Here is a 27,586-nt window from a genome sequence, read left to right as displayed (position 1 = left end):
GTTTAAAAACAGTACGAGCAACATAGCGCTGCAGGCATACGGCCATAGATTCAGCCCACCGTGGACATGCTGGGAGGTCATTCGTACGGCCCGGAAGCCAGCCAGGCCTTACAACGCTGGAACATGTCGAGAGGTGACACAGCGTCGAGCGCGTATGAAGTAGAATAGCCGTCTATAGGATTGTGCGTCGGCATCAGAAGACGATTATCTGCCGAATCCAGTCGGCAAAGTGCGTAATCCTTGTGTACACCCCGGGCTGGTTTGGCAGAGCGCAGCCGATCCCCCACGAAATGATGCCGATGAGGGACCACTGTCCCGTTTTGGGGTCCTTGAGCACCAGCGGACCGCCAGAGTCACCCTAGAATGCAAAAAGTGGAGAAAAGTATTAAAGGATGCCGTGATCATTCTTTTCACGCTCCATTAAAGTTTTAAAAGGTGCATTAGCCGGTTCAGTAAGGTGGCAAATAATGTCTTATTGTCAGGGTGGATAAAACTGCCGGTATGCCGTTTGTATTTAGTGAGAAATGTGAGAAGAGAAAAGAGGGAAGTAGGGCCCGATGCTAAATTAAAAATGAACAAATTCTAACTGAAGTTATGAAAGTTTTTCATGACGACTTCAGTTGTTGCGGAAGATGTGTGTTGTTTCCCCGAATAAGGATCGCACTACGTATGTTTTGTTACTTCGTTGCATACTGTGCCGTGTGTTTTGCTGCCCATGGTACACCTTCCAGGGGTATGAGGCATGCATACGTGTCGATCCTTAACAGCATAACACTAAAAAACGAGGAGAGGCTATGAAGTGGTTCTGAATAGAAGGTGCAGTAACAAACGCAAGCTAGCAGGCGCCTTGAATACTTCGTAAGGGAAGAGATTACGGGAAGGATAAAAGAGGAGAAAAAAGGGGACGACGAAGCGTAGGGATAGAGACCATGCATGTAGTACATTAGTAGGTAGGTGTTAACCACATGCAATGGGTGCTCATTTGCATATCAAACGGCTGCTCATCATGCGGATGTACACCTAATGGCTGTACACTGAATGGCTGCATACCGAATCACGCGCGCCAAACGACTGCGCACCAAACAGCTGCGCACTAAACAACTCCAGGCTAAACGGCTGCAGATCGAACGACTGTACACTGCAGACTCCCCTCAAGGGAAGTAACAAACAGGTGTCCCATGGCTGTGGCCCGTACGATGCCGAAGCCATTGAGAACTTGCATGCCTGCGACGACTCGTCAAACTCGGCGGATAATGCTGATGGCCGCTGGACGCTGTCCTGGGAGAATTAGTGCTTGCTGCACAGCTGAACGATTGATTGCGCAGCTGCGCGAGTAGTGCTACAGTCGCGCAGTTTTTAAGAACACAATTTGAACCCATTTAGACGCATCACCGGATGTATGACAGCCGACACACGCAATTGCCCTCTTTGTCGCGGTTTCTGACGCTTACCTCTCGTATGCATTTTCGAAGGCTGTTGAATAGACTTCCTATCAACTCAGGAGACAATCGATGGAGGGCTTTGCGACTGTGCCCAATAACAAAATCGTGTCGAATACCTTCGAGCAGCAGCAGTAGTGCACTCACCAGCGCGATGTGCTCACAGCTGCATGCGAAGCAGCATCATTCTGTTACTTACCACACAAAAACAACTTCTTTCTTAAACACAGCAGGAAAATTAATTTAAAAAAAAAACACTTTCTGCTAGCAGTGCTGGCGTTGAGTGAGTTTTTCAAAAACAAAAACTCAGAATAAAAAATAATATGCACGAAACAAGTCCCAGTGTACCTAGAAATGTGCCCTTGATTTGAAGAACAACAAGAACTTAACCAATATAAAACTCGTTGTTTAGTCTCTCAGAATCACTGTTGTGGTCAGATCGCCTTGGAACGCACAGACCATTACTGGAGCATGGCTTTGGAGGCCGTCGCCTTCCTGGTACCATCATTTTACCTCCTGGCGGCCACCGCCTTCATCGTTTAGCACTAGACCAGCCAACAACCCGCATACGCATACTTCTGGAAAGGGCAGTGTTGCCACTGCCGTGGTGCTTGCGGCCACAATTTTGGCTGTTTGGGAGTATCAGTACTGTGAGCGGATTCGCGGAACGAGGTTCACGAAAATTTCTGATGAGGTCCTTCTGTCCTAACGTAGCGACTGCGCACTTCCGGAGGCGTACGGAAGTACGACTGTCTGCATAGACTTCGTCGAAGACAGGGACATAAAGTTATGGTAAGCCTTCAAGAAGAATAAGAATAAAAAGGCCTCAGACAGGGAACAGGGAGACAGGGAAGAACTGGAAGAAAGATTCGTCGAGAACAAAGTGGAGGACGAAAACTCCACTTGGCCCAGCAGGCGCCGACTGTAAGGACTGCAGGATATTCGCAGTTCTGTTCAGCTCCATTTAAAAGGTGCGTGCGACTAGGGTCTCAAAAAAATAAAGAAGGAGTATGTCAGTGATGTGACGTGCATCTTTGCAGCTGTATCATTTTCATTTATGGACATCTAGGTATAGGTATAATTTCGCTTACTACATTCAGAAAGTTTTCGCAAATTGCCACTAAAATTATAGCTAGACCTCACGTCATCTCTTTATAATGCAAAGTCGATGACAATCAATGTTCGGTGTAGTCCATATTTGAATTGTGTTTCAGAACGTGTGCTTAGGCCTTTCCGCACACAGCGCTGAACTCCAGTTTCATGATGCAACGAGCAAAGTGGCATGCCTTGACGGCTGATGAAATTCAGTTGAGGCCTCAACATTCTTAGGTAGGCGCACTATGGATTACAATAGGTGAGACATTAAATTTGTATATGCTCAGATTAGTTAGAAGAACGCGAAAAAGAATTTGCATGTGACCAGACTGCTTTTCATGCCGCGAAAGGCCTTTGCGGCAGCTTCATGCCTTTCATTGTGTAAGACGGACTGTAATGAGGGCATTTTCTGAAGACAGGAGCTTTCCGTGCTCCGCAAGGAGCGCGGAAATTGAAGATTGGAGATTGGAGTTGGAGATTTGCAGAAAAGACGCATTTCGGAGCCTCCAAGAAGCTTGGGACGCCGTAAAGCGCGAGCGCAGATTCAAAGGCTTGCCTTGCGTCTAGGACTTAGGTTAGGGGCGAACGACGTTTTAATCCGATAGCTTTAAAAGCGCCATGGGGCCAAAATGTTCGGTGTGTCATAAAATTCGCCCAGTGGCTGGAGGGAAATGACGTCACCCGACCGGAAGTGATGTCATTTCCGGCAAAGGCATCAACTGCTGCTGAAGATGTCACATTGCGAACATATAATGGAATTAGGTGTCCGAGTAAATTTTTTCCCCCTAAATAGCGTGCGCCTCAAGTCCACTTAGAATAAGTTCACCCATGCAATATTTTAAGACGTTGCCACTTGTTTTAGTAATTTTAATTATGCGGACGTAAATAAACTAAATTTGCGAGAGTACATTACTGGGCGTTCTAATTTTCTGCCGAAATAGCGCGGTACGAGGCAAACTATCCAAACTATTCGTAACGTTTGTTTGGGCTATCCTACACGCATTATGTGCTGCGGAAACGTAACCAAATAAACGAAGGAAAAACATTTCTTCCTGTTTGTTTTTCTTTTTTTACCATTTCTCTTCTTGACCGCAGACGCTGCAGAAAACTTATGACCAACGTACCTTGGAATTTGCTTGTATTGTAGGTATACTAGAATAGTCCACCCTTACAAAAAAGTTTTAGACAGTCTATAGAGTCTCTATAGACTTCTGTCTATGAAGTCTATAGACGAAAGTCTATAGGCAATACATATGCCATAGACAGTCTACAGACAATCTATAGATTTATGGCCACACAGTTTTAGTATACTTTTGTCTATAGACGGTCTATAGACTATGAATAGGCAGAAAGCAATATTTATAGGAAGTCAATAGAGCCATTAAGAAGTCTATAGACTGTCCATAGTCCACTTTTATAAGGGAATGCAACCGCGAACGCTATGTCCACTCCGCATTCCTTCCAGAGAAATACAAAATAGTTGCTCTTTAAGAAAACGTGAAACCTTGTAGTAAAGAGGCAATGTGCTACATAACGATAAACGCGAAATTCTGGCTTGTTTAATTGCACATGTATGTAAATTGTGTTTTGATTAATGGTGCTTTGTTTAGAGAAATAACGCCGTCTTGAATGACGGCGTCATGTCCTCTGCACTGTCTTCATTGTATATTTTTGCGACTTTAATTGTTCAGGGACCACTAAAAAAATTGTTCGCTCGCAGAAGCTTTGCATTGCCTTCTGTAAATCCTTGCTCGTGATAACAAATCAAATCAAATAAAAAATCAGTAAACCCGATCCAGGCGCTACTGCGTAGAAAAAACCCCTGTTCTAAATGTCAGTTGTGCACGCGTCCGTATCTTGGGTACTCGTACTCGTATTCTAAAGCTTTTTAATAAGTGCTTTAAAATCATCGTAAAAAGTTAACAACCGTTTGCTGAGTACATCTAGGTAAATTTATGGCTGCGCTGTTCGTGTCCTCGTGCATTTGGTAAAATAGTGAAGCTGGTGGGATGGAAATCTCGTTATCGCTAGAGTCATTAAAGGGGCCCTGCGACGTAGATAAAGCATGGGGTCTTTATTCTTTGTATGCAGAGTAAGGGACATTGTAAGTCCCGAACGCGCAATGAGATCACCGAAATCATAATATTTGATATCTTAATCTTCGCTAGAAATGCTTGTTTCGAGCCGATGGTGTCGCAACGCGGCGGCCATTTGCGGCAGCGGAAATGAGGTGGCATCCAGATAGGGCGCTGCATTTCTCATTGGTTGGGCGTCCAATTTGCATATTGTTCCTTTATACTTGCGAAATGAATCCAAAATATTATGTCTCTGAGCACTGAAAGCTTTTTGCATGCCACAAAAACTGGAAAGAAGCAGGGAAAGCGAACGAAAACTAACAAGAATACAACTAGGGGCGACACTTTCCATTCCGCTTCAAACCTTGGTGGCGGCTAGGGCTGTTCAAAAAACGTTGGCTCAAAACAGAAAGCGCGCACGTCGAGACCGGCCGTGACCATACCAAGACGGCAGCGAAAAAAAAAGCCTGTCGACACAGTCGAGTTGGGGGGGAGGGGGGCTACTGCCCACAGCCTTCCACTCCGACCTAAAAAGGAACTTCGGGGAGCTTCCTTTGTTGTTAGTCACCCCTGCCCTGACTACGGCGTCGCGTACACGGGGGGCAGACGCCGTCAAAATGCTCGGCTGTCTACAGCCCCGACAAAGCAACAACTGCATGCATGCTTCCGCTGCGTGTGCGCTAGGTGCGGTTCTGATTGGTAGCGCCCAATCTCGGCACTGGGTGAGTGAAATGGGCGAGTGAGGTGCGTTTTAGTGTGAGTTTTTCATTTCGAATTTTCAGAGTGGAATAACTTTCGTTTGCATGCTCCGATTTCAATAATTCTTTTTGCTCTGGTCTGTGGAAAGCATGACGAACCTATTTAACGATATTAACTGGTACCGAGGAAATCATCGCGGGGCCCCTTTAAAGTTTTGCTTTTAAGCAGCTGTGAATATCTTCATTTTAAAGGCTGCAAGCTGCACACAGCAGTCGAGCTCGTAAAGATATCGTCATAAGACGAAAGAACTGCCTTCTCAATCACTTCCTTTAAGCCTTTTGTTGTTCTTTGTACAGGCGTGTCATAACGAGATTTCTGAAACTGGCACCCTCGAACGTGTCCAGGGCGGGGTACACGATTTCGAGCTTATGCATGGTGCAAGCTTTCTGCGATGTTAGCAGCGCAAGTGAACGACGAAAGCTGCACGTTAAGATATGCAGAGCGTGGAAGAAAACTATGCAAAAGAGCAAATGTTCTCTCTATATATAAGTGCACAGTCAAAGTAATGCGTGGAGCAACTTGTCTGTGTTGTCTTTTTCTGCAATGAACGAAACTCAGCGTAGACGACAGAATTTGGCAAGACGCGTTTGTGCGGATTGCAGGGACACGCTGAAATAAATTGAAATGTGCATGCACCATAGCCTCTGAACAGTTATTTCTGTGCACGTATCAGACGTCTTGGTGAGGCCACGTAGTTATCTTCCATCGCATCCTCCGCTGTAGACAATAGACACCACTGTTTTGTCCTGATACGTATTTTATCGTGACACCATGCGAGTCATAGGTGACAGCACATTACATCGACTCACCTCGCAGGAGTCCTTGCCCCCCTTGGCGAGCCCGGCGCAGATGAAGATGTTGGGGATGTCTTCGATGAAGCCGGCCTTACGGTACATGCTCTCGCACTCCTTGTTGGTGATGATGGGCACGCTCACCTTCTGCATTATGCTCGGCAGGGGCCCGTCTGCACAGAACCGAAGAAGTCCGAAAGGGTTACGCACACCTGTCAGCAGGAGCTTTCAACGGGCTGCGTGAAAGGCAAGTGCTTCCTCTCTGCTGGCTAAATTTCCTATTAGATTACTTTTTCTCCGCTAAGCGGAATACGTCTTCTGCTCAGAGCAGTATGGATCAAGTCACGACAGTGAGAGGGTGAGATCCCTTCTTGATATGGACCTGTCTGTGTAGTTCTCAGAGAGAACTGTTTGAACAGCACAAAATTACATCGTTGAAATATGCATGCAGGTATGCAAGCAGAAGCTGACTTGTTCGATATAATCACTCGACTACCGAACACAGTTCTCGCAAACTATTAATGTGCAAGTATTCTACCAGAAAAAGAAAAAAAACAGCCGTACCACACCAAAATGATCAGGGGATTGGCGTGTCGTGAACTAGAAATGAGCCCCTCAACGTCATTGTCCGAGCTTGTTGTGGTAATGGAGAGCAAAACCAGTAGCGTATGGAGGATGATAAAACTTAAATGCAGTTTGGAGTGATGTTAAGAATTACTGGAGCAATGCGGCGGTTTTTGCTATATACTGAGGGAGAGCATACTCATAAAAAGCCCTGCTTTACATCTTCTTACTGCAGGTCGCCCAATTGTGACCTGTATATGGCAATGTTTATGTTCTTTTTGTGTCTTCATTTCTTTTTCTCTTTTTGTTGTCGCTCGATTGGAAGGCCGAGCGTCAGTGCCGAGCTCCACACATGGGTGTAGGTTTATGGGCGCCTCCACTTCGTTACATATTAAGAGGCAGTCAAATACACATGGAATCTTGTTTCTCTTGTACGGTGATTATAAATGAGCCAAAATTTAATATATTCCGCCCACCACTTGTGTGCTTGAAACAGGCGGAACATTTGTTTTATTAATTATTTCTGTTTCTTTATTTCTGCAGTACCCTCAACGGAACACTTGACACCACGATGTGCCAGCTTATTTTGTCGCATGATACAGCATGGCTTCACTGAGAACTGTTGATAAACCAAAATGGTCGGGTTCCCTTCTACACTGACGGTTGATGGGGGCTTAACGTCCCAAAGCGACTCAGGCGATGAGGGACGCCGTAGTGAAGGGCTCCGGAAATTTCGGCCACCTGGGGTTCTTTAACGTGCACTGACATCACACAGTACACGGGCCTCTAGAATTTCGCCTCCATCGAAATTCAGCCGCTGCGGCCGGGATCGTACCGCCGTCTTTCGGGTCAGCAGCGGAGCACTATAACCACTGAGCCACCGCGGCAGCGTCCTTCTACATTGAACGCGTCGCACTCTGGGGTGACAAAAGTGGCATCACATCCTTCCGTGCGGGATTTCCTGCAGAGTGCCTCGATGTACTACGGTAATAATCGATGTACTACGGGCAACGTTCAGTGGGCGCGTGACAGAAAGGCAAGTGACGCTCTTTATTTCTGAGTCTATTTTTATTTTTAAGAGAAAGTTGATATGCAATATTGTGCCTTCAAAAAAAAAAATCTGCGTTCACGAGGCTCCATCTTTGTTATTGCACAAGCGAAAACTGCGTTAAATGGGAACTCATTCAGGAAAAAAAAAAAGAATGCATCACTGGTGGCAAAATTCGTTTGGCCCAAAATGGCGGCGGCCGCGCTAAGAAGCTCATTGTTTTCGGAAATATTATGTATTCTGTTCGCTAATGAACACAAAAAAAAACAGCGTAACTACGAAAGAAAGGATGGCAAGTTCGTTCGGAAGAAAGAAATCACTACTAGCTGCAGCAGAGTTTAATAAACGGCTACAAGTTTCCTCTTTTAAGCGCCTTTAAGGGTTGAGTAATTTTTCATTTTTTTTTTACCACATAGCTGCGCCATCCGAAACGGTACTTTCGGCCATGTAGCTAAGTTACGATTTCAGTTTTTGGTTTCCTGGCTGTTATAAAATTCTTTGCCCATCAAAAAAAAAAAAAACTATGTAGCAACGAGGACACGATTGGCGAAGGAATTTATCACCATCTTAAACCCTTCAAAAATAGCCTCGGTGTCAAGATCTTCGACGATGTGTTCACAGCTTCAGCGTCACTATTCATCGAAAGAGCAAAGAAAACGAACGCACATGCAAGAATGTCCTGCTCTATAATAAGGGCGGAATGCTGTTCGCCGATCTGCACATGGTCATTTCAGAGCGCCAGGGCAGAAGGCTGAACAACAGTGGCGCTAAAGTGGTCGTTTCGCGCTCTGCCATCAGCGTTCTTCATTCTGTCCCGGCCCGCAGGCAATGGTCACTAACCCTTTGAGAACGCATGTGAGCAAACGCTTGAAGATAGCACGTTGATGCACGTGGATGCATACAGAAACACCGAGAGCCCGTCCTTCGACAGCCCCTCCATCCACTTTACTCTTGATATTCGTTTGGACGCCACCCTTAACGGTTTTTAAATTGCAGGTCACATGCTATCCGGAAAGTACTTTCAGGGAACATCCGCATTACAGGCTGTGAATGAATGCTTCGGTCGCTTCTTTCTCTCTCTCTCTCTCTCTCTCTCTGTTTTTATGACGTTATCCGGGAGCTTCCGTGCTGGCGTCTAGCGCGCTCTTCGTATTTTTTCTGGAGCTCGGAGGACCAGATACACAGGTCAGACGCACGGCGCGAGAAAGACGCGATTTCATCCACTGGTGCAATGAGTCCCCTTTTGCGGACGTCCTCCTGGCCCCGCCAGGTTCACGTCCCTTATCTTCGGGAATCCCCTGTTTCGTGACCCTATAGCAACGGTTGTCTCTGGCGCTATCCTAGAAGCCAGAATAAAGAACTATTCTGGCTTCTTATTTTTTCTTGATATTAGTGCTATCGAACCTGCTGTATCAGGCAGGGCTGCAGACTCGAAATTTAGGATGGTGCAGAGAGGATTGTCGGGTTGGTGGCGTAGGCTAACGAGGGGATGAGGTGAACAACTTTTGGAGTTGTGCTCATTTGATACAAAGGCCACGTCGTATGAAGGCGGCTTTTGGCTGAGGCGACGTTATCTTCTCGGTTCTATAGCCACTGAGCTGTCATGCTGTGCCGCCGCCAAGCTGATGGTAACAGTGATTCAGCACTCGTGATAAAATTCAGTGCACCCTGCAAAAAAAAAAAAAACCTATGGCTGCAATCGTTGCAAGATTGTCGGATCAGCGTTAAAAAAAGTTAGCGTTTTTATTATTGCTATGATTTGCTCATTGTTTCTTTAGTTTGGCCTTTTATATGACTTACAATAACTTGGGCGTTTCGGCATGGATGATGAAACGTTTAGAATAATGGCTCGCTAGCTATGCGTGCAATGATGAGAGCAATGAGCAATGATGTCTGCCATTCCAGCCGCATGACGCAGGCTTGGATACACGGTTTGGATGAATTAATGAGGTTTTCACGCGACATGGCTCACTACGCATTTACATCATAAAAGTATAACTAATCCGACTTTTGTGGGAATGAGTACAAGTGAACACTAGGTGCAAAATTCAGGTTTTGGATAATCTGATGTGACGGTTGAATTTTCTGCACAGCAGCGTACCTGAATTGCCAGTCCGTCTTTCTTAGTGCAGCGTATAATGATGGTAGAAATAATGTTCTATCATGGCATTATCAGAAGTTGAGAATAATATCCTACGCTCCTTTCACCTGTTTATACTCGGAACCACGTTGCGTAAGCGATTATCCACCCCGACGGTCCCAGATACGCAAGACTTCAAATTCGCAACTCGTTGCTTTTCCTTCTTTCATCTGAAAACCGAACAGTCTTACTGTGTTCTCATTGGTCAGTGTCGAACATTAGTTACTAGAGAGTACCAGTGTGTCGCACATCATCGATTTCCGCCTCATTACTAAGCGCGGTTGGTCTCTCTTAACGGCCTGTACATTCCAGCAAAAGGGATTCGGTGTCGGGGTTAACATCCGATGAGAAAGTGGTCTCTGTGAAGCATCGAATGTTAAAACTGTCTGCAGTAAGCCCCCCTCCCTGCAAGGCGACACGCGAATACCTGCATACGACAACATCATTGATAATGCGGTTTAAGGAAACTTCAGTTGCGAGGACCTTTCCTGGGAGTACAAAAATTTACGACTTTCCCTTCAAACTTCTGGAAGAAAGATGTTTCGCGTTCTGTCCTCATGATTTTATTGATCGTGCATTTCAGACCTGCTAAGGGGTAAAGCATACATTTGGTCGAAAGGCGCGTGGATGAGCGGGCGGACTATTACAGCTGAATTCCTGTTCATGTTCTGATTTCGGCATGATGAAAAATATACATCGCGTAATGCTAGGTTAGGTTAGGTTTATGGGAGTTTAATGTCCCAAAGCGACTCAGACTATGAGGGAACCCGTGTTGAAGGGCTCCTGAAATTTCGACCACCTGAAACATCACGTAATGTACTACGCAAGAGGCGTCTACTGGGTTCGCAGAGGCGGCAAGGCGTCGTTGGCTTTCGTTGCCGCTTGTTCTTCCAATACTCCGAGCCTTTAAAAGTGCGGTCGAGAAGAAAACCAACCTCGTTACATTTCGACACCTCGTGTCGAGATCGCAAGCGCAGATGTTGTCGCTGTCGTGGAATGTCTCAATTTTAAAATGTCAAAAATGAATTTCAAGACTATCTGCAGTCCCCTGCAAACAAGGTGGGTGTAATGACAGCTGGTTTTACTGTGCCGTTTCTTTACAAGGACCAAAGAATTTATAGAGAATCTTCAATTTGCCAAGCCCTATTCGTCGCCCACCCGCAACGCGCATCCGCAACGCGCTAGCAATCGAACGCAGCCTGTTCGACAAAGCGCGTCTACTGTGTCTCCACTGTCTGTGCGACTCATTTCAGAATAACATTCGGCAAGCCACCTGCGAAGCTATCGTAGGAACTGACTCGTTGACGATGCGCTATCTCGGAACGCCGCAAAAGACAACATACAGGTACGCATCTAGCAGTGGCGTTGCTTCCCATATCAGGTAGTGCTTAAGCCCCACCTCGATGGACACTTCCCAGGCGTACACGCGAAGCGCCTGCGCGCCCAGCACGCGCCGCGATGGGCGTCGAAAAGTGGCATTCACCTCCATGCTCCTGGTGCTGGCTCGCTCCCCCTCCCGAGCCGACTGAAAGAATGTCAAGCCGTGAAGAAAAGATGGTTGGGGGGCGCTGAAAGGACGAATTAAACCGCGAAGAAAAGTTCGGGGAACACGAAGCTATGAAGAAAAGAGTCCTCGAGAGCCGCGCGGTCCTCCGATTGTTGTTAACTGGACCCCGCTTCCGACGCGCGCGCTAGCGCTCATGCGCAGGCGCCGATATCTGACATGCACAGATATCTGCGCCCCGCTCGCGCCTGCTCGCGCGTCGCGCCTCGCGCATGCGCAGACAGGCTCCCCTCTTGGTTTCATGGAATACCACGTTCCTCGCAGGTGTTTCATACACCGTCAAGCACACTGATCATCATTGTCCTCAGTAGCAGCTGCGACTCGTTTCCTTGTTGTCCTGCTGTCAAACTGACAGCTCGGTCCAGTCGCGGAGTCCAAAAGAAAAAAAATACAAAACACACATACACACAGCGCACAAGCACGTGGTGCCCAGTCCGTCAGTACTCGGGAAGGGGGTGGAGGTGGGCTAGCCGAGCATACCTCCCTTCCAGGTGTGCTGCATACCATTTTTTTATAGGAACGAAGCACAGGCATACCCACAGCGCTCGCCACATCCGCAAGCGGAATTCCTCTAGTGCCGCACACGAGACCTTTCATCGCTGTTACTCTGTTATGTGTTATGCTCTTCGAGTGACGAAACGCTATAAACCCATTAAGAAGTCGTTCATGAATTCATCGCCGTAAAAAAAAAAAACTAAATCTTTTGTGTTTGAGTATAGCTAGAGGCTGGAGTTCTCGGTTCCAACTGAGAAAAAAAAATAAATAAGCGTATGACAAATTCATCTTTTGAAATTTGATTTTAAGTGACGAAGGTCATCTTTCCGACGTACTATCAGCATAAGAGGGTTCTCACACAGCTTCCACCCTCGCCGTTCGATGACGTTCTACGTCACATCAGCGGTAACTCAGGACGTGCCACGTCCGCCGCTTAAGAACGTGGGTGGCGCTGGTGAACACTCCCAAGGTTAGGTTATTTGTAAACATAAATACCCCCGAAAGCAGAAGGTTTGACAGCCGTCGTCGTAGCTCAGAGGTAGAGCACCGGATGCGTAATTCGAAGGTCGTGGGTTCGGATCCCACCGGCGGCATGTGGTTGTTTTTTCTTCTGCTTTTCTAATCAATTAGCTTTAAGCGATAACATATTCAGTAATATTATAAATTGATCAACACCACAAAATAAATAAATAAATTAAAAAAAATCCCCTGTGCCCCTTGGTTTCTGTGGCTGTTGGCTTCTCTCACATCAGCAATAAAATAAATGCAATAATAAATGCAACATGAACGAGAAAGCTGAAATGCCAGCACAAAAACAAAACAACACATTAGTTCGTGTAGAGGAAAAATTGGCTGTGGTTTAGCTCTGGTTAAACTTGGTAGAGTAGCGAGAGGTACATACCCCTGGCTGCGCTTAGGTTTCGCTTCATAGACACACGGTTTACGTAACGGCTTGAACTTCATAGTTTACGCCAATAAAGACGCCCCGGTGGTCAGTAAAGTAGTGAGACTTGCGCACAACTGACCGCAGCGGCGAGGCGCGCACAACAGCTGCGTGCTCTGACGTCACTCCGCGCATGCGCACAGCTGGCGGAGCGTGGTGCCACGGCTCAGAGCGCAGGCACGTTGAACTCGCGAAGTGGCTGGCGTAGTGTAGCTCTCGCTACAAAACAACTGAGGTTAATTAGCACTTATAAATGACAGTTTTTGCACTTCGAAATGGAACACGAAGCTACAGCTTCCCCGGCAGATGGTTTGTAATGAAAATTGTTTTTCAGGAAAGAAAACGACGCAGTAACTAATTAAGGTTATTTTGCTGTTCTTGGATCAATTGCCCTGTTCGTGCTTTATTTTCTGCTGATTGGACGTCACAGCTTGTTGGCTATTGAGTAACAGTTGTAATCAGCCACTAGGAATAATTGAAAAAGTGCGGAAACTAGGAGCCTCGTGAGACACAGTTTTGAGGCATTGCTCCGCTATATACTGTAGATAAGTCGGGTGCAAACCAAAGAGCCTCCACCATCTTGTCAAGCCTAGTCTAAAGCATAGCGTCTTCTGCTCACAGACTGTCGCCACTTTATTAGAGCCGTCAGTTTGATAAGTATTTTTTCATCGTATGTAACAACATTGACAATGTTTGTAACTAGCAAGCGATCGACAGCGCAATGCCAGGCGCAGGCGGCTCCAAAAGGTGTCATTTTGTGTCTTCCGCAACGGTTCAGTGGCACTTCTACTGTTGCCGGCATCGTGTGGACTACATAATCTGAGACCCTCGGGTTCCTCGTGGATTTCTGCTGCGGTAACTGTCTCTTTGAGTCCGATGATTAGTTCTTGTGAAGCACTGGCTGCTTTCACAGTTTGTTCCGTGAGTGAAGGAGTGGACAGTATGTCGCGAGCATGAAATACACTTGCACTCTTCCCAACTAGATAAAATTATGCCGACATGAAGGCGACTAGACAAGTTCCATTCGCCTAAGCAACGCAAGTGTATATATAGATATGTGCGTGGATGGTCTGTTGTTCTGAGTTTTTTTTCTCGTTTATTTGGTTGTGCGTAAATTAGTTTTAATAAATTAACTACTATATCCGTTTTTTTATTTTACGACAAGATCACTTAACTCCAAGCTGTTATTTTCTTACGGCGATAGCGTTCCTTATTCGAACCATTGCTCTAAACGCGACAATTTGTACGTTAATTCTGGTACAACAGCTCCTATTGCTAACAATCCAAGATATACTGCATGTGGCTTTTGACCACACAGAGTTGCCCACGTGTCAATGAGAAAATAAAGTGGGTTTATTCTTCTATGAGAAATAACAATTGGCCCCAAGAAATCCCAGAGCTGCGTTATGAAATAAACGGCGAAAATGTCGGCCGATTTTTCAAAAAATACGAACCGGAAAGTTCAACCTCCTAGTAGTGACTCACTGTGACTGGAGGGTGACTCACTGAGTAACCCCCGGCTTCCATCCCCATGACTTTGAGTTACACTTACTACATCAAAAGCAATATTTTACTCTAGTTGACTGGAATAATAGCAGGAGCAAGAAGGTTCGCGGTAAAGGAAGACAACTTGGCGCCGGCGTACTCAGTCTATGCTCCCTCTCACCTCAAGTAGCTTCCCGTCACTCCTGTCTGTAATGTGGCAGCTGCAAGCTTCGAGTCCGTACTGCCGTCATGTGGGCCGTTCATTTTCACGTGCTTTCTGTTTATTTAGAAAACAATAGGCGTTGAAAAACTAACTAGATGAGATAGGAGAGAACTTTAACGGCAACGCCTAGTAGACGCTCGCGTTCCTACTGCTCGACAGCGCACGCATGACCTTCTGAGGCATGTCATAAAGACAACGATTTAGTGAAGGTTGCTAAGAGGGCCCCTTTGTGACGAACTCTGCGAAGCTATCGCTTCATGGAATTTCCTGCCAAAGTGTTCAGTGCCAGCACTCAGCACGCAATTACAGAGGGAAAAAGCACGAAAATATTTTAAATGTGTTTTTGAAAGTAGTGCTTGCTTATAGTTCTAATAAAATTCTCGCTTTAAAATTTTTGCACGAAGGCTCAGTGCCTATGGAACACGACAAAAAAATGGCTGAGGCTTAGCTAAGGTTAAGCCTAGTCAGATGCGAAGCATATTGATGGCTAGGCTTGGTAATAAATGGCTTTCCTTGGTTGACGTTCATCCCGCTCTTCATCGGTCTCTGTGGCACGCTGAAGCTTTCGCTTCTCGTTCAAATCAGCCCTGCTTCTAGGCGGCATCCCAACACCTTGCCGCCTCGCAAGTGCCCGGAGAGCGAGGCAAGCTCAGCTTTATACCGCTGCTGTAGCGTCACGTGGTCAGCTGCAGCGCCTCTGATGTGGAGCCTCCACCGCCGCGGCCGACCGCGCGAGCCGGCAGCCCATCTCTCCTCTGCTGTGACGCCATGTTGTCACGTGGTCAGCCGCCGCGCCTCTGATGTGGAGCCTCCACCACCGCGGCCGACCGCGCGAGCCGGCAGCCCATCTCTCCTCTGCTGTGACGTCATGTTGTTACGTGGTGTCACGTGGTCACGCTAAGGTCAATGGTAGCTCCACCGCCGCGCTCAACAGGCTGTAGTGTAGCTCTAGTAATATGCTTCGCATAAAAAGAAGAGTAATTTTGACTCCACTGTACTATCAAATACACGGTAGGAAAAAAAGTTACCTGCTCGCTGCGCATTACTTGGTTCGTCCGAGTTGGAAACTGTACTTCCCACGTTTTTCACTCGACTCCGTTGTTCGCCACTTTCAGAGTTCATATGCTTCGCCCTGCTGCCTTAGAATATCGAACAGGAATCGCTTTACCAGAAGGCTAACTAACGTGGCTGTTTGGGTTTTTGCAATGACAGAAGCGCACAGCATACTAGAGGACGACGACACAAGGAAAGAAAAAAGTGACAGCGGTTTACCCACAGTTACACCGAAAGGTCAAGTGATAGTTCTAACCTGGCTAGAGATGTTTTGCAGGGTTAAACTCTTCATTGCATAAGATTACTAAAGATGTCGTCACTGACCTCAGGCATACGATCAGTCAAAGGTCAAGGTCAAAGGAAAAAGTCAAGATAATGCCACCACGGTGAATCGTGGTGGCCATGGTATGCCACCCTGTTGTGCGTAGTTTGACATAAACTGATTGTGTTGCTATGCTGGCTTATCAAGGTCAAGGATCGCACCGACACGGAGATCGACTTTTGCATCTAGTAGAGCTATCGTTCTAAAAGACATTGAACCCACGAGCGCTACACACCCACGAACGGGGAAGGTTAAGACTAACTGTCCTCGCGAGGAACGGCTAGTCCACCAGAGGACTAACAAAGGCTGATGTCCGTTTGCTGTTGGTGCCTAGGGGAGCAATGGTTGATCTCTGAAGGACTCATGGTTGTGGCAGCGTAGTTAGCCTTGAAAGCAATCATCGCCTTAGTACCTGCAGTCTTTTCTGCCTTAGAGTGCATGGCGAACTTTCTAAGAGAGCGCCACTGAGAAGTGTGTCCCTCCTACCTTCGTAGAGGCGCCCCCATCCGGTGACGACCGCGTTGCGGCCGACGAAGCTGTCGTTGGTGTCTGGCACGCACACGGGCAGCACGTTGTCCTGGAACGGGACGGGCTCGTAGAGGCGCAGCAGGGCCAGGTCGTACTCGAACGTGCTGGCGTCGAAGCGCGGGTGTGTGGCCACGATCTGCACGCGGCGCTCCACGTGCGGCAGCGCCTCGCGGTCGCTCTTCAGGTCGTACTCGCCCAGGCGAAGGAGGATGTCGGTCGGCGACACGCTGCGCACCAAAGCCAGTGAGCCACGGTGTCGACCGTCGCGGATGAACGGCGCCATGAGACGCCGCGCCCCGCAACGCCCACGCAAGGCAGCGGTCGCTGGTGCGACCTCTCTTGCAGTCGTAATAATTAGTCTACGAGTGGCCCGTACGATATGCACAGGCCATGGAGTAATAGGAACGCGAATGTCACACGGCCTTGAGAAACTCGGTCATGAGCAAGAACATGACATTTAATACTTCCACGTTATATATCGCAGACATGCATGCACTTTCTTATTAATGCTTTAGCGTTAGAGGGGTCAGTGCAATCGGAAACGGCGACCGCCGTCTGGCAGTAACCAGTGGCCCATCTCCCACAGCAGGTGGCTATATGCCCGCTGGGCTACGAACGAACTTCGTATACTATCTATACGAACCCTTATGTATATTTACCCCATAACCATATAGTGTAGTGTAACTATGAAATAATCTTGATTTGATTTTTTTTAGTGTACGACCTCATATATAACGAAGCTAGGTATGCCACCTCGGATATAACGAACTTTCGTGTCTGCCACTCGGATGTAGCGAACGTATTGTGATGACCTCGGATATTGCGAATCTAAGTGTACCATCTCAAGTATAAAAAAAACTTTACTACGTCAACCTCGGATGTAACGATTGGTTTCGGTTTATAGGGTTTAACGTCCCAAGGCGACTCAGGCTACGAGGGCACCGCAATGTAGGGCTGCAGATAATTTCGATCAACTCGAGTTCTTTGACGTGCACTGACATCGCAAAGCACATGGGCCTCTAGCATTTCGCCTTCATCGGAATGCGACCGTCGCGGCCGGGATAGAAGAGCAGCTGAGCACCATAACCCCTGAGCCACCGCGGCGGCGGATGTAATGAACGTTTGGCTGCTAACACAATCAGCTGATCCAAAGGCTTCAATATCGGTACAACGGAAAGTTATACGCTTATACGTAACAATAAAAGCTAATAAATGAGCTAGCTAATAAATACTTGCTGTAAAGTAAGTGCATTAGAAACATTGCATCGATTTCACATATGTGTGAGCATGTTATTCCAGAACTTAGTGCTTGCTCTGAAATCGCGTGTGCATAGAATAAAACACAACAGTTAGCAGACATTGCCAAAGAAAACACACAGTAAAGAATACAATTCATGGACAATGTGCGAGTTAGGCACAAGATTTTAGGAGTTTTTTTAAAGTAACCAAGTGTACGGCTAGTAAAATGTATGCCTTGTGCGAGATATGAGTTCAATTGTCTAGGAAGAGTCGGAATAAACTAGCACGGGGTATCTTGTGAATGAGGCGTGATTTACAAGAAAAGTTAACTGCTCCTTTCGAAGAAGGACATCAGCAGGAAAGTTGAAAAGCAATGGTCACAAGCAAGCTGGAAGAACGAAACTAACGGGCTTACTTGTGCACACAATGGGCCGCGCTGATGGCCCAGTATTCGTTGAGGAGTGCAGCTCCACACTTGTGCAGGAAGTTGTTTCTCTTGAATTGCCGTAGGGATATCTGAATAGTTTCAAGACAACACATCAGGCACAGCCGGCCCCGTTACCCAAAATCGCTAATATTTGCTAACGGCTTTCCACTGGTTGAGAAAGAAAGTTCATTGGTCAAATTAGTGACCAAGAATGACGACGTGAGAACAATAATTGATCATGCTGACTTGAGAAATTGACGCCCTTGACACATTGCGGTATTAACAATTGTTTTGTCGTCATCATCGCATATTTGATCTCCAATTGTTCATTATATTTAAGTTTATTGCTGTCTGCGGTGAAGGGTGTGTGTGTGTGCAAATCTTGTGTGCAACAATTTATAGGTTTCTATCTTGTTTTTCTCGCCCCTATGTTATGTCGCTCAGAGACCTTGGGGCATATAAATAAGCAAATGAACAAATAACCTAACAAACACTCACCATCCAAGGCCACTGCGCGAATTTCGTTTGCTCGCCTCCCACTATCCTTGCACTTGGAAGAGTCCTAGGCCGGCCGCATACTGGAAAAGTTTCGGATTATGACCTGCCGCTGAAGTAGGCCTCACAGCATCCGAAGACGTGCAAGAGAAAGGCTAGCGTGACCTTACTTTTCCGAATGTCCCTGTCCGGAGAGAGTGTCGTTGGTCCTGAGGGCGTCCTTGTGGTCGGTAGTGGCGTGCTGGGCGTAGTCTTTGGGAGCGTTGACTGAACCGTCGTTGGCACCGTAGTTGTCTTCCTTGTAGTCGTCGGAGCCCGCGTCGTAGTGGTGCGCTCTTCCGATACCGTGTACGTCGGCACCGTCGTGTACTTCCAAGTAGTCCTAGGGATCGTTACTGTCGTCGATGGCACTGTAGTCGTTTCCGTAGTACTGGTTGTTGTGGTGCGACGGGTGCTCGGCACGAACGTTGTAGGTATGGGCCTCCGGCGCGTAGTAGTCGCCGTAGTTATTTCCACCTTGGATGTGCTTGACTGTGGGGTTGTCGGCTGCGTAGTCGGCATCCGCTGTTGGGTACTTGTCGTCTGCGCCGAGGTAGTAGTCTCACTTTTCGTGGACGTCGGAGCTTCCGTAGTGCTCACTAACTCCGCCAACGGCGACTCCGATTCTGGTTGGACAGTGACTGGATCCGTTTCCGTGATACCGATGCTGGTTGTTGAGCCGGGAGTCGTGGTCACAGTGGTGGAAGGAGTAGTAGACTCGGCCGTTTCTTGCGGGGGAGGTTTCGACGGTAGTGGCGTTGATTCGGTCACATCTGGCGGCGGCTTCTGCGTCGTGGATAGTTCGGTCATGTCCACCCAGGAAATTGATGTCACCATGTCGGTCACTGTTGACCAGTCTGGCATCGACACCGTCGAGGAGGTACTTTGGCTGGCGGGCTCACTTGTGGTCGGAGTAGTTGTTTGCTGACCGCTAGAATCAGCTTCGTCCACCACTACCCATGTGTGATCGGTTGCCACGGACTGCGGAATTGCCATGGTGGTTTCGCGTTCATTGACAATCCACGTGTGGCTCTGAACTGACGAGGTGGAGGGCCGCTGCGTAGTCATTTCTGCCGTGGTGCTGTCTTCAGTGCGAGTCTGTGTGGAAGACGCAGGCACTTCTGTGGACTTCGTGGAAACCTGGGACGTGGTTCCAGGCACCGCCGCCTCCGTCGCTTTACTCGTTTCCTCCACGGGTTCCTCTGTCGTAACCTTTGTCGTGGCTTCATACGTAAATTCTATAGGTTGTTCCTCTGTCGTGCTTTCTGTACTGAGAAATGTGCTTGCTATGATGGGTATCCTTGTAGTCGTCCCAGCCGACTGAGTTGTTTTTGCCGTGGCAGCAGTAGTCGTGGCAGAGGTAGTTGTTTTGGGTGCGCTGGTACTTGAGCTGCGGTCATTTGGCACTGTTGTGGACGGTTCGTCCAAACCGTATGGCAAAGTGGTTTCGTGAGGTCGCCATGTAATGAGTCCCGGCGTGAACGTCGACAGTCCGACGAACGCCGTCGACTCTGTAGTTGTTGGCAGCGGTCTATGGCTTGGCTTAGTGGTCGTTGTCGCAGTGTACGTTGCACTTGCTCCTGGTGTCGTCGTCTTTGTTGTTAGCGGCGTCGTTGTTTTAACCGTGCTCGACGGAGGCCGCTTCGTTCTCTTCTTATAGTCGTCGTCGCTCTCGTACGGCATAGAGTCAATGCTGTTGGTCGGTTCCGAAGGCGTGTCATGCTGTTGCACGCTGACGCCCGGCGGTAGTTTGCAGCAACTGCCCGTGTAAAAAGAGTCTGTGCAGTATGTAAGGTGGGTGCCGCCTGCACTGAAACAGTCCCAGGCGAACATACAGGTGCCTTCCTGGCCGGTAACCCTGTTTTGGCACGGCTTGAGCTTTATCGTGCGCGTAGCACCTGGAGGAAGATAGAAGGGAAAAACATTGCCTTGCTGTAACACCAGCAACAGAACGATGAGCATCATACTGAGAAGCAATTCGCTGCCAATGTAGGAAACCCGTATGCACAAGTTTAGGAAGAAGGTAGGAAAACTAATTTTAAAGACCTACGCAAACAGCGAAAACATGCGCAATGCAAAAAAAAAAAAGTATATTACACTGGTGCGGCTAGGTAGGTTTCTTTCAAGCGCAACTGGGGTAGTATGCACTTGATAGGCGTATACCACTCTGAGCGCGGCGGAACAGCCGCAGGCACCGTGTGCCAAAAACAAAAATTAATTTACGCCGAGCGGTCTGCTCGGAAATGGAAAGAGGTCACGCGGGGGCGAGGAAAGAGCAGCACCAACCAAAACAACAACAGCAAAAAAAAATGAGCGCCCCGTCCCGTGACGTCTCTTTGCGCTCAGACATGCGCAGGCCAGGGAACACCAGGCGGAGGCGGGTAGAAGGCCTTGTTTGCGGCCCAGAGAAGCGCGCCGCCGCACCGCAAACACATTGACCTTCACCCTGGCGTCCCCTCCTCCCCCACCCTCTTGCTCCTCTTCCCTCCCCCGTCTCTTCCCGCTTCCCCAGGTAGACGAAACCTCCCTCCTTTGCCGCAGCCGCAGAAACAGCAGCAGCAGCAGCCGCGTGACCTTGCTGGTCGAAATATCGGTTAGAAGAGGAAACGGGTTGCGAGAGGAGAGAGGCCAATGGCGGAACCGGCAAACACGGAAGACTCGCGCGCCGCGTGAAGCCCGACGAGGAGGGGAGCACCCCGGCGGCGGCCAGGTAAGCAGAAAGAAGCATAAAACTGGGCGAGGGTCGAGCGGCTTCTTCTTCTTCTTCCCCGCAGGAGCGCAGCCAGCCAGAGATGAGTGCAGGACATCCGGTCGTTCACCTTCATCGCCTCCTTTTTTGCAAATGCCAAGGTCGGTTTTCTAGGCTGCTGCTGCTGCTGCTGGCGCTTCTCCTGGTTGCAGCAGCCGCGTTGCGTTTACCTCAGCGGGCGGAATAAACGGCCCCCGCGGAGGCTGATCACTTTGCCCCGGACCCGTCGAGGATCAAGAGAAAGAACTAGGAATGGAGAGGAGGGGAGCGCCTCGAGCGGCAATAATCACCTACCGGGCCGTTCGATTTGCACCCAGGGATTAACTCTGTTGCTTCTTTCGAAATTGGGCTAAGCAGGGAGGAGACGAACTCCGGGCAGGAGTGGCGGGGGCGAGGAGGAGTGTTTTCCCGGGGGGCTTGGTTCTCGCCGGTCGACGACGACGCGCCGCATACATCATGGGTGCTTTTAGGACACGAGGCAATTATCGAGGCGCGGTCGTTTCTCTTTGCTTTGTTGATCGTCCCCCGGGGATTGCGTGCGACCGTTTCTGCTCTTGCTGCTTCCTATGCGAACAAGTTCAAGTTCAGGGCCGACCGCCTGTTGGCTCTCTTATGCGCCTCGTCAGAAACGGGCTAATCGCTTGAGGTACGCTTCTCACCGTGTTCTTGGCGGCTAGACTGAAGGCTGCGCGCCGCGGACATTCATGTTTTGTGACCAGTTTCTTTTTTTTTTTTCATTGGGATGGACTTCAGTCCAACTGCTCCAATGCGGAAAACTGGTTTCAGTTTCGACACCGGGCACGGTATCAAAACGGAGGCGTCTTCACTCCCGCGTGTTGACTTCTCTTCCTAACTTTGCTTAAAGGCTTCCTTGCTCGTGACTACGAGGCCCAAATTATCTCGATGGCTCACTCATTCATTGTACCTTTTGTGCCGTTATTAGAAAGTGTAAGCAGTTGCATCTCTGCGGCGTATCGATTTTTTGTAGCAACAGTAATTTGAGCACGCTCAGAAACTTTGAAGCTTTGGAACGAAAGCACCTTAGCAGACGGCGTAGGTGAGAAACGCCATTACAAATGACGAAAATAGAAATTGATCAGGATTTTTCACCTGTGTTCGAGGTAACAAAGCCGCTACTCCATTTCGTTATGCCTTCACGAGAATCTGCAACACTGCATAGCGGGCGATTCCTATTACAATCATCACTTGTGGTTAACAGGGATGTTTTTCTAAGGCTCGGTCACCGACTCTCTGTCCGTATTATCCTGACATCCTGCGGACCTCCACGTGACACGCCCTTGACGGTCAGTGAACGTCTGAGCCGATCCCGTTTGGCATCCGAGCAGCACTCACCAACGCCGTTCGGTTTCAGCCACGCGGTCTGCGCTGCAAACGGTCCCACGTAGGGAGCGCTTTTCGCCGCAAAAAGACGACGGCGCCACCTACCGATCGTGTCTCGGATTAGATCCGTGCGTGATCGCGCCTCTCGTCTCCAGTCGTGCAGCCGCATAAGCGGCGCTTGCTTGCGCGAACAAAAAAAGTTCTCGAAAGTGCGGCCCGATCGACACGCCGCGTCCTCAGCGCAGGTGACGTACACTCCCTCCAACCCCCCGTACACCCAGCGGCCGACGATCTGTCAGACTGCGTGACCGAATGCGGTAAGAATGCGCGCCCGACGGTCCTTCGCAGAGGAGTGGTACACGCCCTCTTACGGTACTTACTGCCCAAACCGGAACCCGGACGCCACTCCTGCCTCGCTCATCCCCCCCCCCCCCCCCCCCCTCCTTCCCGCAGCTTACTTTTCTTTGCCTGGTCAGACGTTGCAGGTGAGGCTAGTGCCTCCCGCGTGACAGCTTCTTCGGCTCGGTTTTGCTTTGTGAGCTGCTGTATTGCCGCTCTGCCCACGCTTCCGCGTGCATCTTTCTTTTTTAAGTTCTACTGAGCCTGTAACTTTTCATACTGTAAAGGTGCGGGGAAAGAGAGCACATGCGGATGTTTTCAGACGGGACTGCGCCCAAAAACGCCGGTCAGAATTTAGGGAATGCCTGTTTAACAGCCGCGCTAATCAGCTTCGTGTGGACCGAGAGAATGCCAGGGTTCGTGGAGAACGCCAGTATCCGTGGCTTTGTGTTGGCACCGTAGCGGACGACCAAGTGTGTCGTGATGGAGTAAACACGCAAATGGTAAACACGTTACTTTTGCGTGAGAAGGAAGACGCAGGTTGCCTAAATGTCAGTGTACATTGTCCTCGGGCCAAACCGGCCGTTGCTTTTTATGTCGGCTAAGCCAACGTGAGAAAGAAACAGAAAGGAATCGGACCGCCTTTCAAAGCATTCTTTCAAAGAGTCACAGAATCCCCGCTTGGCAGCGATCTTACTTGCCACTGAGGGAAAAAAGCGATGAAGCAGATACGGGAACAGGCTTTCCATGAAGCTCTTTGTAGCTGTTTGTAGCTTTCAGGCGAATTTTTTTGCTGCCAGCCGTGTGCACACTTTGGAGTACTTACCGCGTTATCCAACACCTCCGCATTGAAGCCCAAGTGAAATTGTTGCCCGTCAATTATTAAACGAGAAGCTAATAAAGTATGGTATTCATGAACGACAGAAGACATCGCTACAGCTTGGCCAAGTCTTGGGGTCAAGACGGTGACCTTTAGAACGGCGGAGCGCATACCGCAAGCACGAGCCGCAAAGTCTACATCAACCTCATCTCCATGAACTGACGCATCTGCTCTGATGATTTCACATTCCCGAAACAGTGGACTTGCTCCTACCGCACCTTATACAGAGAACAATAGCAAAAAAAAAAAAATGAAAAAGCCAACCGTAGCCCGCTCGTAATTTCGGCAGCCTGAATGCACTGGGTGTAATGTCTGACGCATCCGTATTCGAAGCCGGTTCAATGCTTCTACTGAGAAGAGGGGAGAAGGTTCTCCAGCGGTCCGAGACAACTGATAAGGAGCAGCGCTCCTGCGGCGGTCTTCATTTGCCGCCAGACGGTGGGCTCTCATGGCCTCTCGAAAAAAAAAAAAGCAAAGCGAAAAAAGGAAAAACCCGTCCAGACTTCCTGGCTGTGATTAGGAGTGAAAACTACCGGCTTTATGTCTGCCGCCGGGCCCTGCGGCTTCATTAGACCGGCATTTATTTCGCGAAGTGTTTATTTCTGTCTTTTCTTTTCTGCACGAGCGTACGGCGACTCCGCTTCTGTTTCCGCGTTTGAAGAAGACGCGATCAGGTGGTGGCTTAGGTAGCGACCGACCGAGAGCCTCACTGAAGCTGGGATGCGGAGCCTATCTAAAGGTGTCTGTGGAAGAGTTTGTCTTTTAAGCGCACCTATATGCCCGCACTTTATCAACTTTCACTTCTGCCCATCCAACAAATACAATACTGTACTTACCGAATTTTTATAAAATAGTCAGAGTTGATTGCCATGGATGTCGTGTCACGGTACGGCGGATACGTGTTTAACTTTATGGCTTTCTGTGAAAACGGCGTCATCGGCTCCGGCGGGACCGGAACTTCCGAAGCGAGGGCCAAGCTTTGCAAGCCCTGCTTGCAGTGGTTTCTAGTGCGTCGGCGCCCTCTTATCTGACAGTAAGAAATCCCCACAGCTACGAAAAAACGTGGTGGACTCGGCAGACCGTGAAACACGTACGCACTTGCTTTCATCTCGACCGTAAACTGAAACCACGGCCCCTGCATGAACTGTAAATCGCGAGTTACGACCGCAGCGCACCTACGATGACGATATGTGCTGCCGGTTGAAGCTTGGCTGGATTCCATGAATAACGACAATACGATAAAAAAAATTGCGCTTCGTAATAAACTATTTCCTCCTCGTGCGTTCGGCGGTGTCGTGGTCGCGTGTCGTTTTAACGTGAGTCATGAGATGCGCGGTGCTCAGCTGGCTCCTTCGACAAAAATTTTCCGAAGCGTTCGATCTGTCATTAAAACATGCGCAGGCACACTGCGCGAGAGGAATAACACACGGCGTCAGCTTCCCATTGAGTTGCCCGTTGCTATTTCAGCAACTAGCCTAAATGAATACCGCAGTGTAATTAAAGCACCGACGATAACACCGCTGGAGACAGTTCATATCGGCTACGTCATTGTACGCGTCATAAACAGCGAGGAAGTGTATGTTATTTTGTCACTGCTTAAGTCCACAGGTGCGGTGGCTGTTGTCAGTTTCCGTAAACATGCCGTTCACTTGTGAAATAGACGAGCGCTCGATGGCCGGCCCAACTAGGCTATTTTCGCGTTGATTTTTCGAAGTGGGCGGCCATATTCTGATTAAAAATAAAAGAACGAGAGACCCGCCGCGGTGGCTAAGTGGTTACGGCGCTCGGCTGCTGGCCCGAAAGACGCGGGTTCTATCCGGGCCGCGGCGGCTGAATTTCTATGAAGGAGAAATTCTAGAGGCTCGTGTGCTGTGCGATGTCAGTGTACGTTAAAGAACCCCGGGTGGTCGAAATTTCCGGAGCCCTTCACTACGGCGTCCCTCGTAGCCTGTGTTGCTTTGGGACGTTAAACCCCAATAAACCAATAAAAGAACGAGAAAATGCGTACGTCGAGCTGAGATCATCACGAGTCATTTATCCTTTTTAGTCCTGAAAGTCTGCCGCAAAGCCAGCGCCCTAAGCCGAAATTCGGTTTAGTTTCGAGGACACGTAGCTACAGCAAGGACAAGAGCTGCATAATGCGCACAGTTCACATGCCGAGCAAGTTCAGCCGTTCGGAACGATATAAACGCCAAAACACACGACACGCGGGTGTAAGCACCTCAGCTGTAGGGATGTGAGCGTTGTGGGCCCGGTCGCTTGCTCGCCGTTGCGTGTCTGGCTGTGGCAGCCGAATTGGTTAGAGAAGCGAAGGGCAGATACGCATGCCTTCCTTCCTCCGCGTGTTTATGACGCGAAACAGACGCCTATGTTTTTCTTGCGACTCACAGCACGCGTCTTCGAAGGAACGTATGAAAAAAGTGGAGTCACTGGGAACTCTCACAATTCGCGACGGAGTATTAGCTTTTTTTTTTTTTAATGTGTAGCCGTCCGCGTTAGCGCCACAAATTCAGCCACGTACTCTTCCAAGTTCCAAGCCAAGTTCCAAAGGTGGCCTAGCAACGAGCTTGATTCATTTTCCGACCCAAATAAAGCAACATCTGTAATATGTTCAGAGAAATCATTCTGATTGCTAAACTAGATGCGCACAATGATGCGAAAGGAATAAATGTCGGTTTCGGTAAGCTACGTGACGCGTTGATCTCAAGGACAAAACTAACTCGCGAATCGGGGCACTCTGTGTCGCCAAGTCGGCAAATAATCTAATTTCCCTGATATGCGGAACCAAAGCACACTAAAACCTCGATTTTAGTGCGGCAGCGTACGTAATACGATTGCAGAACAAGTCTTGCTGACTGCGTAGAGCTATCTGAAGGCGATGTATCTTAAAAAAAAATTGTACTCTGCAACCACACGTCTATGCCCACCCAGCGCTAGCTAAGTTTCGCACCATCATGCGCCACGTGTGATAGGGGGTGAAAATTATAAGGTATTTCATCAAACGTGGTGAAAAGCTAGTCCAATCCCGATTAAAAAATTTAAAAAAGAAAGAAAATGCGCATGTCAAGCCGTGATCATCACGCGATAGAACCAGTCCCTGTGCGCAGTCGCGGGCATAGACGTGCTGCTGCACAGCTGACGAAGTTTCTGAGATGTCGCTGATCAGTGCTTTCCGTTCGACGCCCAAACCACAAGCCAAGACGAGCCTAACCGAGCGGAAACAAATTCGACGCTGCATGCAAAACAGCAGCCGTGTCTGGGTTGCCTTCGGGAGCGCACTGACGATCTGCGCTAACTTCTCCAGCGGCCGGAAAACAGGGAGCGCCATCGCCGCAGTGGTGCGCGCCAGGCGCCGCCACTCACCGAACAGTCTGTGGTCCAGAACCCTGAGCGCCAGCGCGGTCCACGTGTGCAGCGATACCACGACGAGCAGCGTCGGGAGCCCGCTCCTCATGGCGGCGGCAGCTGGCGAGTCTCTCCTCGCGAAGACCCGCGCGGCAACGCTCGCGCGCCTGGCCAGGTCGCGGCGCCGCTCTCCCCTCCCCCTCCCCAT

At 48.9% G+C, this 27,586-nt stretch overlaps 1 protein-coding gene across 1 annotated transcript; it reads right to left on the bottom strand.

The window, feature by feature from the left end:
* Positions 1-27,586, bottom strand: LOC149339414 (uncharacterized). Its single transcript, XM_089550920.1, has 7 exons — positions 27,397-27,586; positions 18,856-20,622; positions 18,689-18,768; positions 18,179-18,279; positions 16,483-16,751; positions 6,178-6,332; positions 1-358 (listed from the first exon to the last, which is right to left on the bottom strand). The coding sequence occupies exons 1-7, from the start codon at positions 27,584-27,586 to the stop codon at positions 194-196; spliced, it is 2,727 nt and encodes a 908-aa protein (XP_089407046.1). The 3' UTR covers positions 1-193.

The sequence above is a fragment of the Amblyomma mixtum genome, chromosome 6, assembly GCF_055824585.1.
Source record: "Amblyomma mixtum isolate Tamu chromosome 6, ASM5582458v1, whole genome shotgun sequence".
NCBI classification, from domain to species: Eukaryota; Metazoa; Arthropoda; class Arachnida; order Ixodida; family Ixodidae; genus Amblyomma; species Amblyomma mixtum.
Note: the sequence above shows the minus strand (reverse complement) of the source record. Positions and strands in the feature narration are given on the sequence as shown.